At 35.9% G+C, this 13,048-nt stretch overlaps 1 protein-coding gene across 1 annotated transcript in view; it reads left to right on the forward strand.

Moving 5' to 3' along the window:
* The first annotated feature begins 751 nt into the window (after nucleotides 1-751).
* LOC129231714 (regulating synaptic membrane exocytosis protein 1-like) overlaps nucleotides 752-13,048 on the forward strand; it is a 122,933-nt gene continuing 110,636 nt past the window's right edge. The window contains exon 1 of the mRNA XM_054866077.1: nucleotides 752-1,454. Coding sequence (XP_054722052.1) covers nucleotides 752-1,454 — 703 coding nt within the window. The remainder of the gene's footprint in view (nucleotides 1,455-13,048) is intronic.

Raw genomic sequence — 13,048 nt, forward strand, 5'->3', positions numbered from 1 at the left:
ATAGTAAAATTAATTTTACAGGAGCTGTTAGAGTAGTCCTTTGTAGCACTAAATATATTACCATTTATTTTTTCAAATAAAAATAACGAAGAATATTTTTTAATTTTTCATAACCTTAATGAATCGTCATCTTGCCCCAGTAACGGGGCAAGATGACTTTGACCTAGGGGCAAGATGACAACGTTGCAAAAGGTTGAACACATTTAATGTTTTGAATATGTTACCTAGTTTTACAAATGATAACAGTGTTTTTACATCTTACTAAGTATCAAATTAAGCGTAATGCATTGTAGCGTAATGTTCAAGTGTTAAGTTGTGCAGCTAACAATAGACACTGTTAACGCCTCTGCGCGGGTCCCCGAGCGATAAGGAGCAACGCTTGGGGTCTTGGCTTTGCCAAGCAACCCTAAAGCCCCCATTGTGAGAGGAGCGTGGGAAACCACCCCTCGGAGATGCACTTCCAACGTTGTAGCTAGCGGATGCAGCCATAGGGCTCTCGCTCCCAATCCCTTGTAAGGATACATGCGTATCCTAGTCTTACTTTAATATTATGCTCATACTCTAATTGTAAATAAATTTAATTGTTGTTGTTTTAACCACGACTCATCAATGCAGTCAACATTCTCAATATACAGTCCACTGCTGGAAAATTAGTTTTTCCCCCCTGAAGCCAGGCGGCTTCATTTTTGGTCCGTCGAGCCGGAGGAGAATCAGCGTATTTGATTTCTTAGCGGACTTTCTACTTAACGAGATGACGGACCTCAACATTTTAAACCGCAGACGAAGAGGTCTCAAAGGACAAGTCACGCGGTTGCTATCATTTATAGGAAGTGATATCGACGCAATGGACTCGACGGAAATCGAGTGCAAACTTGAACATGTGCAAGCTCTAGAAACCAAATTCGAGCAGCTGAAATTGGATTACTATTCAGTGCTGAAGGATGAGGAATTGGACGAAAATGAAAAGATTTTCATTGATCTCGAAGAAGAATTAGAAAAAATAGAAGTCGCCCTCAAGCGCAAGTTCAAGCAGCTGAACAACAATATTTCCCGCTCCTTTAATGATGCACCACCTAACTCAACAATCAGTATCCGGCTTCCCGAAATATCACTTCCAAAATTTAACGGTAAATATGAAGAATGGTTCCTCTTCAAAGAACAATTTAACTCCATCATCAATAGCAACTCTTCCCTCTCAGATTCACAAAAACTGTATTACCTGAAATCATCACTTATCGGCCGCGCCAAAGAAATAGAAACAATAGATGATACCTACCAGTCCCTGTGGAAGGCCTTGACTGAGAGGTTCGAAAACAAGAGACTAATTGTGAACAGTCATATACAAGAGCTGTTAAACATCCAGAAAATTACTCATGAGTCTGCAGATGAGCTGAGAAATCTTGTGGACAAGATTCATAAGCATCTGCGTGCACTCCGGCAAATGGATCTGCAATGTAATGATTTTACAGACGTTTTACTCCTCAACATATTTCTTCAAAAGGTGGATGCAGAATCACGAAAACAATTTGAGATGTCCTTAACCTCTACAGACCTCCCAAAATGGAGCAATTTTGTTCAACTCTTAGAAAAGAGGCATCATTTTTTGGAGAACTCTCAAATTCAATACACTTCACAAATAGAACCCAGATTAACCCAAAAAACATCTATAAGCAGTGTAAATAAGCCATTGCCATTGAACAGTTGTAAATTGTGCAGTGATTCACATAATCTGCATAATTGTGAAGAATTCAAGCGTCTAAATGTCAAACAAAGGTATGACCTAGTGCGGAAAAACAATTTGTGCTTAAGAGGACTCATCAGACAGAAAATTTCTAGCTTTCGGAAGAGAGAGAGAGAAAGCTGTAGCGTTTTCCTTCCCCTCTACGTGGAGCGGCTGACAGGTTTTGGGGGACGTCTTCCCCTCTATGCTGTCACCGCTCAAAATTTATTGGCAGGGGAAGAGGGTCCGTGTATAGTATTGGATGACCACATACAATTTTTGCGTTGACTCTTTTAGCGCATTTTAGTTTCGACCGAAATCTTCTACACAATCGGTGTTTTGTGCCTAAATTTCCTTTCCTTATGCACTGAAACTCGAAATTTTGTTAATTTTATATTCGTTATTTGTTTTCTAAATTTGATTTATTAAAATGCTTTCACATCTCACATGCTACTTTTTATGCACAAGAAGGATATGCAATAGGATCATTAACATTTCGTTTTCCTTCGAAACGCAGCATTATCAATCTGCAAATCAAAAGCATTTGCAGTATTGATAAAACAAATTATGGATCACGTTGCGATTCGAATTTGGCGCTCTTGTTCATCAAATATTACCGCATCATTACCGCCAGCACCAGGCAAATGGGCGCGAAATTCCTGCAGTCTGGCTGAACTCACCAAAATGAAACAATTATTCAATTATTGAAATGAAACAATTATTATTTGAGGAATGTGTCAAAACAAGGCCCCCACCCCCCTCCCAATTTTAAAGAAACGACTTAGACTTGAAATGATATTTTCGAATAAAAGCAAAACTGTTACTTTCGAAAACAGTTATATTCCAGTACTAGCTCTTACCCGCGGCTTCGCTCACGTTGATGTAGTTTTTTTCAAATGATTTAAGTTAATGGTCATTACAGGCAGAGGTCAAATAGTTACCAAAAAATTGTTTGTCTCTAGTTTCGTCGACATTTCAAATTGTCTGTCCCCTTAAATGTATCAAAAGGTATGATTAAAACTGAAAATTAGGGGGAAGGGGAGTAAATGAAATGTCGGCAAAACTGAGAAGACACCCAAAAATCACAAAAAATAAATCACGAAAACGTTCAGGAGTTGCAAAGAAGTCATGGGTAATTCGGGTAGAAAGAACGCGCGGCGACGAATGGAGCGCGCGCTTTGTCACGGTGGTCCCGGTAATTCCCAAAACAAAACCTATTCGAGTGAGGTCAACTATTCTTAAATAAAGTGAAACAGTTCCCTTATAATCCCGATCTCCATCAAATGCATAATATCCAGCGCTACACCGGCAATCTAAATTATTGTATAATGTATAACTTCTTACCGTAGAAATCGTCCCAAAATGGGATCAACAATGATGCTACCCGAAATGTTTCCAATAAACAGTAAAAATTTGGCAATTGTATGAAATTGTGTGCAAAGACAAAGTAATGGAAGTTTTTGCGCTGTTTATGAATTTGCGAATTAGTTGGCGAATTATTTTACGTGTTAACAAATTTAAAGAAGTATTAAAGAAATGGCGATATTCGGTTACATGGTGAAAACCGAGAAACACAGTACTGCGTAGTCTTTAGCTTCAAAAACAGCGACAGTTGAAAAAAATGCCAAATGCCTTAGCTATTGAAATGATTCCACAAAAAAAGTTTGGCTAGATTCCAGCTGATCGATTAAATATACCCAGTCAATACAAATAAATAAAAAAAAAACATTAATTGCCTCAAAGTTGCATTAAAATGGGAAAAAAAATCAGCCAAATCCATGTATTATTTGCCAATCTTGTGCAAAAATCTTACTTCAAGATTTGACTTGAGAAAAGCCTTGAACAGTCACGAAAAGCAAAGATAGTCAACAATACAATAGTCGCTATCGACAGGGAGTTGAGATGATACACTAAATATTGTATTGAGTTAAGGAAAGCCTTCGAACATGGAACTAAAAAGCTCATAACTCGTTTTTTATTCTACTTAGAAATTTCGAAAAGGTGCCATCTTCAGCAGAAAAATCAGAGCTTTCGATGGACATATAATGTTAATATGTGCAAGTATTTTTTCATCCCCATATTAGAGAATTTATACTAAAATTGTGTTTTATTGCCTCCCAAAGGGGGTTTTGCCCCCATAATGGGACGAAAACTACCCTATGTGTTATTCTGATGCATAAGCTATATTATTGTGAAGTTTCATCAAAATCCATTTAGTAGTTTTTGCGTGAAAGAGTAACAAACATCCATACATCCATACATCCATACAGACAAACTTTCGCATATATAATAGTAGTAAGATTATTTTAATCTTTTGCAATCTATATTCTGTAGCATTTGATCTATTTCAGCCTCTGCTTCACATTTTAAAAGTCGATTATGAAAATTACGTTTAAGAACTTCATTGGCCGCTGCGACACCATCGTTAACTTTCTAACCAGAAGTCAGTAAATTTAATAATCAATTAAATTTATCCTGATGGGTATGATAAATTATAAATTCATTTGTAGAAACGTGAATCGAAATAAAAGTAACGGAAAAAGAATGATTATGAAAATTTTTCCGCATTAATTTCCATATTTGTCAAGCTGTATGGGAATGACAGAATCCTTCCCCCCCCCCCCACACGCCACTTATCGAATTATCAGGGAACGTATTTTTCAGACTTGAAACGTACTGTTTTAATTCATAGGGTAAATTTTAGAATTAGTAAAGCGTTCGAAAAAAAATCAAATTTGTTTCTGAAGTTTTTTAATCAAAGATTGCAATCTTGAATCATTACTTACCTTTTTTTTTTTTTCAATGTCCTTTTTTTCTCTTTTCGAATTTGTGCGTAGTAGTTGATTTATATATGTTTTTAAAAGCAAGAGTTTTGAATAAATTTCAGGTTTTCTTTTCAGATTTTTTGTTTACGCTAAATGTTTCACGAAAAGAATACTAATGAATCGAAACAGTGTAAAAGTTATACCATAAGAACAGTGGCACCCAACCTGCGGCTCGAGGGACACATACGATCTGTGAAGTTGATACGTGTGACCCGTGGTCTTCTTTAAAGTCAACAAATCGAAGAGCACGTTTAATGAGAACGTCAAAAATTGAGCTAAATATTCAGAATTGGTTTCTGATAAACTGATGCAATTAAAAAAAAAGATGCATCAAGTAATGATTACATCAATCATTGGTTTTTAATTTTCATTCCTTTTTTCTCGTTTTCACATGTAATTAAAAAAAATGTTGAACATTTTCAAATTTTAGTTATTTTCTGAACCGCTAGAATCATTTTAATATGAGGTGTGGTCTCAAGTAGAAAAATGTTTGGCACCACTGTCATAAGAGATCAAAAAATCATCAAAAATATTTTTTATTTCAGTATGAAGTATGAGTTTAATAACTTTATTTCTGGAAACACTTCTGAAAACAATTGCAAAAAAATGTCCCCTGTGGCCCAAGCTCGCTTATTATAACTCCAGTTTATTACGTTTCATCTGAAGTTTGGATTTTTAAAGATTGGAAAGTTTTGTGTATTTGCATGAAATGAAATTACATACCTTTCCTAGCATCCGTTTTATTTCTACCTACATTCGTAGCATAAGATGGGAAAACGCAGAACTTCGAGGCTGTTAAGAAACCTCTCTCTAAATGTTAAAATTATGTGCTCAAACTTCACAATCATTATTTTTTACATAGGTGAAACCAAATGGGAGAGTAAACCCAATAAAATAAAAAATAATAAAAAGGCTTATTTTGGACCACTCTAATTTAGCATGCTGTTTCGCATAAGCTAAAAAAGATGCCATCATAAACAGGGGCGGATACAGAAAAATCTTTTGGAGGAAACCCGAAAATTGAATCCCCTCCCCCCGCCTTTTCGATGTTTAACAACAGAGTTTTGATGACTTTATTTTTAATGGTTTTGCGGTCAATGAATCTACTTCTAAATATAGGAATATTATGCACTAATATATTTTGAATGTGGACGGAAAACATCTTCAACGTTTCAAGCCAATTAAATACTAAACCCAATTTAATGTCACCGAGATGCTATACAATGAGCGGTTTTAATTAGGAACATTGAGGGAAATGTTATTAAATAAACCCATCTCTCATTTAAGTTTTATAAATTAATTTATATTTTAACTACAAAATATTATTTTAGTAAGAAAATCATAACTTCATAAAACATAAGTTTTATTGAAGAATTCAGAAACTATTTCTGTGTGAATTTCAAAGCAGTTACTGATTGTTTTTAAAGTCATGACACAGTTGAGATAACATATTGTATTCTACATGCCGTTTCCATTAATAATCATGATTTTTCCAAGAAACTACCATCATGTGATTTCTATCATTTTGCATTTTTTATGAGCTGAAAATGAAATCTATTATTTGGCAAATAACTGCCTGGATCAAAATGACTTTTTTAGGCGAACCTGCACATTTTTTTTTTAATGTTAATTATTGATTCCATAAAAGAAGAATTAGTAGATGAATGGTGATAAACATTCCCTAGAATTCGAAACCAGTGATTAAATGTATTCTGCCGTTCTGGACCTCTGACTCTAGTATTACTTCTTTAGCAAACAAGAATGCTTTTATTCGAAATATGCTGTGTGTGTTTTGTGCCAATAACCTACATAAAAAATGCAAAAAAGAATTCAATTAAAAATAATTAATAAAATAGTTAAATTAATTCATCCCTTTGCGGGGGGGGGGGGGGCACCCCTAAAATCCGCTACTGATCATAAACTTATGATTTGCTTTCTGACCCGCCATAACTCTTCTAGGTAAGCATATACATATGTATTTTTTTTAATGTTAATTACTAATTCAATGAAAAAAGAAGTAATAGACAAATCGCGATAATATATAACCCTTGGGTTTAAAACCATTGAGTTACATATCTTTTTTCTTACTATCCTTAAATTCCAATAATACTCGAAAAGCAAACAAAAGTGATAAGGGTAAGTTCAAATTTTCTTCTAGGTATATTCAAATATTCTTTCCTTTTTATATAATGTAATAATTAAAAAAAATATATAGTTACATTGTGACAAAATTAATTGAAAATTATTTAATGGGTGAGTTCAATTAATTTTATCCCTTCGAGAGAAGCACGTAAACTCTCAATCTCCTCCCCCCCCCCCCCCCGAAGATTTGCAACTGCATTTAAATCGTGATGTAAATACTTTTAAAGCTTAAATTTTGTGTTTATATACATAATTTTACAAAAAAAAACCCCGCAATTATTTATTAAAAAATAAGCAAAATTAAATTAATGTAAGAGCGTCATTTTTGCCAGGTTTTTTCCTCGCAATTCTCAAGCGAAGGAAAAAATCTTTCCAGACAGCTCTTTAGGATAGTCGATCTGTGGAGAAGCAGGTGGAGAAGAAACACGCCCACAAGTGGGGTGCTGACCGTTTCCCCGAAAAGGCCATAAATCACTTGCGTAGAGACGAATCTCGTACCTTCGTAAAGGGGGATGGAAATTTTTAGTTTGTGAATTGGAATAGGCTCACCATTTATTTGATTACTGTTGTTCTATTAAAGCTATCGAAAATATTTTAACATCTTTAGAAAGCTGAGATTATACGCTATGCTTCTATTTTTTTAAAAATCCGAATACTCCTCCTGGTTCGTCAAAAATTCACCTTTTCTCAAAGTTCAACTTCAAGTTTGTATAAAAAAATTTTGAATTATTTTAATGAAAAACCGCAAAAATAGAAGCACTCTATAGTCGTCACAGATTAAGTCAAAAAAAGAAAAGTTTGAAAATCTCAATTTCCCGATGAGCTATCGCAAGAATGAGAAGACATTCTGCCCCGTAGGTTAACATAGGGATTCGAAAACCGGGAATCTGTCTGATGCGGCCTCTTAAATTGTTTTGGATTATCTCACCGAGTACAAGATTGCAAATCTAAGAATAGCTGCCGACAGTGCTCACAAAGGCACCACTCTTTACTACACAAGGACAGCTCGACCGGAAATTCCCATGCATTCATCCTCAACCCCCATGGCGAACGAAGCACAATTTTTTCGCCACAATTTGCCTCAAGCAATACAGGTGTTGAAAACCCCTCACTCGAGCGGGGGAAGAACAGAGACACTTGTTTACTTTCAAGTCGTAAAGCTATCCTACTGTCAACTGTTAAGATCACCCCAGCTGATGTTGCAGAATACTCTCAAGAGTTTAGGAGACACTCGGGGAACAAGATTGAAGCTGAGAGACAAACTCCTAATGAACTATCGAACATTTCATTGACTGTTACGATAGCTAACAATTCATTTCTTAATGACATTCTAGGAATCTCTAATAACTTTACAAAACTTGTGAGAACTCTAAGTTTTATGTTTAGATTTATTCAAAACTGCAGGTACCCAGATCAAAGAACATCTGGCCCAATCAAGACGCAAGAGTTAATGAAGGCGGAAACATTTCTTATTCAGGCTGTTCAAAGGACAGAATTCGAAACGGAAATAACGAACTTATCAAAGGGAAATTTCGTAACAGGTAATAGTAAATTAAGATCTCTAAACCCCTTCTTAGATAAAAATAACGTCCTTAGAGTAGGTGGTCGTTTAAGAAATTCGAACCTCTGTTATTCTCAAAAGCATCCTGCGATACTCCCTGCTAAGCACAAGCTAACTCAAATTATTATAAAGCATTTTCACGTAAAAAATTTACATGTTGGACCACAGTCCTTATTATATTTTGTAAGAGAAAGATTTTGGCCCCTGAATGGTAGGAATCAGTGCCGAAAAATTGTGCATAGTTGTATCACTTGTTATAAGGCAAATCCCTCTTTAACGGAACAACTCATAGGATCTCTGCCTGAAACGCGCGTAAACCCCAGTTTTCCTTTCCAACATACTGGAGTAGATTTCTGCGGCCCATTTTACGTAAAATATAAGGGTCTGAGAAAGGGGGGTTTTAAACAAGATTTATGTCGCTATTTTTGTGTGCTTATCGACTAAAGTGGTTCACTTTGAAGTAGTTTCGGATTTAACGACAGAATCATTTATAGCTTCTCTAAAACGATTTTTTGCCAGAAGAGGTAAATGCTCAGTTCGGTACAGTGACAATGCAAAAAACTTTGTGGGGGCCCACGCCGAACTAAAGCGTCTTTACAATCTTGTATGCAAACCAGATGAATATTTAAGCAACTATTTATCTTCCGAAAACATTGAGTGGAAATTTATCCCTCCAAGAAATCCTCATTTCGGGGGAATTTGGGAAGCAGGTATAAAGTCCTTCAAGTACCACTTAAAGAGATCTATTGGCAATGCGAGATTGACATATGAAGAATTTATAACTGTAACTAATCAGGTGGAAGCAATTTTGAATTCTCGACCACTGACTCCTTTGTCATCAGCAACTGATGATTTAGAAATTTTGACACCAGGTCATTTCCTTATTGGACGGCCAATTAATTCAATTATTGAGCCTCAGCTATTAAATTTAAATGAAAATAGATTCGGATGAAATATTTGTGTTTGTAGTTTTTTTTTTATTTCAATTGTATAGCTCATTATGCTACTCATTATGCTATCGTATTTAACATGTGTTACTGTTTTCATAATTATTCAACTTTGGTAAGAGATTTGTTCAATTTTTATGTAAGTTTATTTAAAATCTATGTTTTTCAATTGTTGAATGTAATACATTGCAACGCCGGGCGGCATGTTAACGCCTCTGCGCGGGTCCCCGAGCGATAAGGAGCAACGCTTGGGGTCTTGGCTTTGCCAAGCAACCCTAAAGCCCCCATTGTGAGAGGAGCGTGGGAAACCACCCCTCGGAGATGCACTTCCAACGTTGTAGCTAGCGGATGCAGCCATAGGGCTCTCGCTCCCAATCCCTTGTAAGGATACATGCGTATCCTAGTCTTACTTTAATATTATGCTCATACTCTAATTGTAAATAAATTTAATTGTTGTTGTTTTAACCACGACTCATCAATGCAGTCAACATTCTCAATATACAGTCCACTGCTGGAAAATTAGTTTTTCCCCCCTGAAGCCAGGCGGCTTCAGACACAAATAAAAATACCATTTTCATGATTGTAACATTCCTTATGGTAATTGTAATCATTGTAACTTGGTCTGAGTTTTCTTTTTTTACTAACGTTTTAGCTTCACGTGCTTACTTTTCCTTTTTTTTTTTTTTTTAAATAATCCTTTTTTTTTTTCCCTCCACTTTGCTCCTTGTTCTGACATTTCTTTGATGGGTGTGCTTGTAAGAATGTTTGAGCTCCGTTTTCTACTTTTCCTTTTTGTTTTCTCTCACTGTGTTGCTTTAGGCAATGCATTGAAATCAGAAACATTAACAGGCTTCTTTGGTGCATCGGAATCAGCATTTGCCATAACTTCTGCTTCGTCTGGAGGGTTTATATGTTGGTTTTCTGTTCCCAAGGTCTGAGGATTTAGCACTGTTATTCTCAGTTTCATCGCCAACAGTTTTCAAAATCCGCTAAAAACAAGATAATTATGAGACTCGATCCCTCATTCTTTAAACCTTTTATCGGCATTTCCAACTGTAGCTGCTTTGAAGTAAGTGGTGCTCAAAAGCTCACCAGTATATTTGTCTGTGATAGTTTGTTCTAGATGAATGACCATAAAGTTGTCACATGCTTGGCTATAGTAGGTTTTTAATGGATAGAAAAATGACGCTTCAGGAGTTAGAGACGATGCGATGGAAGGCAAAACCCAACCATGATAATGTTTTTTCACTGCAATATAAGATAGCCTGCAAAGTTATGTGAGAGTTAAGATTGTCAATAATCAACAGAACAGGATATTCTTTGATTGGTTTAATTCATTCAACTAGTCAGTTGGTCAACTAGTTTATAAATAACCCCTGATCAACCGCTTTCGAACGATACCTCTCTTGATTCAACGCGTCCTTTAGCCCCAGAGGAGAAGCGCAAGATCGCGTGGACAAACACACAGACAAATAAGCGTTTACAGGATTTAATCAAATGGACAACATAGTTTAATAAATTCCGAAACACGGGTAATAGGCAAGCTCGTGATCTTGCCCCAGACTGCCTGTTCGAACTGATTCTTCTCCATTGACATAAAAAAGGCGATCAATTGACATTTCTTCATGGTAATAGGTAGTATTTAAACTAAGTTACTTATAAATACTAAAAAAGAGACACGATATATCCTATATGTATCCGTAGCAGAGCTTATTTACACATGCATAAAAGTTATACCGTAGCAACGGTAAACAATCAGAGCTGCAGAACTAACACAAATATAGCGATTTCAGCGTCTCTATACTATTGCTGAATGAATAGCGGATAGGAGAGCCAGTAGCATGCAGTTGATGCAGTTACCTAGTTTAAAAGGGAAAATTTAAGGCATTCGTCATCTTGCCCGGCTCGTCATCTTGCCCCGGTTTCCCCTACTAGTTTTACAAATTATCTAAACCAATTTGCCGAATACATTGTGTATAAAACGAAGTACTCAATTTTGTACTTTTCAAACGAGTGCTCTATGTTTTGAACAGATATCTATAGTTTTATTTTCACAAATCGAGCTTTGGTATCGAACTCATTTACATTTAATCTGTAGTTGTCCGTAGTTTTTCATTTTTTGTCACACGCTCTTTTGCCCCCCCCCCCTTTTTTTTGGTCAGGAGACATACAAATTTTTTCGCAATTCTTCAAATAAGTTTTGAATGAACTGACGCCTACTAATAGACTTCTACATAAAGCCCAGGCATCGAATGTCAGCAAGGTCCCAAATATTACTTAAAGCCTTTGACGATTTTACTTCAAAGCGTAAAATTCTCCTTATATTACGAACTTGGCCTCTCGGCATCATATTCCGGAAAAATGATGACCCCCAATCCTCTTACCACAAGCTATACTATTGAAGTCCCTTTGCAGAACATATTTTAGCAGAGTATATTAGTAAAATCAGTACTTACACAAAATTAATTTCAGCTTAAGTATTTTTTTTTAATTTAATGAGTCAATATGAAATTTTTAGAATCGGAATAAGGTAAGCACACCATATTGGAATCCTATTTTTTCAAATATAAACCTTGAAGTGGCCACTACTGAAGCACAACTAAGCACTGGCCATTATTGGTGTGTTTACCTTCCCATGGCTAGCTGCAATCGGTTAGTTTGCCCCGCGCCTTATACCAGCTGTCCAAACGAACGAGAGAACAAAAGGCAGGTGTATTCATCTACAGGTACGAATATACCTGCCTTGCCATCAATATTCGAGTTGAACCGAACCATTGTCTCGATCACTCGTCTGGTCAGTGCTAATTCTTGTATTAGTTACCAGTTTGTTTGGCACTCTTGGCTTCCTTAAGAGGTTTCCAACTCCATCTCAGTCACTGATGAGTGCTAATAAGCACGAAACTGCAGTCCTCGGCTGGAATTGACTGAGCTGGTGGTGTATTTCATGTATTTATGCCTTAGTCCTGGCTATAGGGCGGTAACTTGCTGAATAATTATATACGATCTCTTAATTTTTAATAACCTTTTGAAGTCGGGGCCTCCTATTAAACTACTACTTAACGTAACTGACAACCCACCAAATCCTAAATTAAATACTAATTCAACAAACGCGAAATTAGTCTTTAAAACTAAACCTACTCAGATACGTTAGGTAGTAGTTTATAGGAGGCCCCGACTTCAAAAGGTTACTAAAAATTAAGAAATCGTATACAATTAGTGAGGTATTTAAAATAATTCATCGTATAGTAATTAAAATCAGTGTTTGTTTTATAATTGGGTGTTTAGTTCGGTTGATTTTTGTACTGGAATTATAAAATAAATTTCATTTCTAATTTTGGGTAGGAAATAGGATGCAAGTGTAATCGGTTATTTTTTGCTTTTTAGTTCCTTGGTGTTTTATGAAGGCGGTTTTTTTTTATTTGAAAGTAATTTATTTTTTGCTTTTTAGTGGTGTAAATATAAAATAAGTGTGTAGAATAGAGTACGTAGTACATGACGTTGAGGTATAGTGCCTAGAAAGAGTAGTGTGCCAATCGACGGAGAAAAAGTGAGGTCAGATCTGAGGAAAATCCAGATGGCGCTGCGCTCGAGGAGTACGTTATGCTCCTCAATCAGACTCGTCTTAGATCAGCGATTGCATGCTGATTTCGCAATTTAAAAGCCCCGTTTTTCGGATTGAACTTATTTCTGCGCAAAAGACAAATTCTGTAATAAGTGCTATTTGTTACATGGGTGTTCATTTATTTTTTGAAGTATATAAAATTGCCTTATGCTAATTTATCTTCAATGAAAATAGTAGACTATAAGGGGCCATTCATTAATTACGTAAGGTTCCCGAGGGGGAGGGAGGTTG

Source organism: Uloborus diversus, chromosome 10 (genome assembly GCF_026930045.1).
Source record: "Uloborus diversus isolate 005 chromosome 10, Udiv.v.3.1, whole genome shotgun sequence".
In the NCBI taxonomy this organism is placed as follows: Eukaryota; Metazoa; Arthropoda; class Arachnida; order Araneae; family Uloboridae; genus Uloborus; species Uloborus diversus.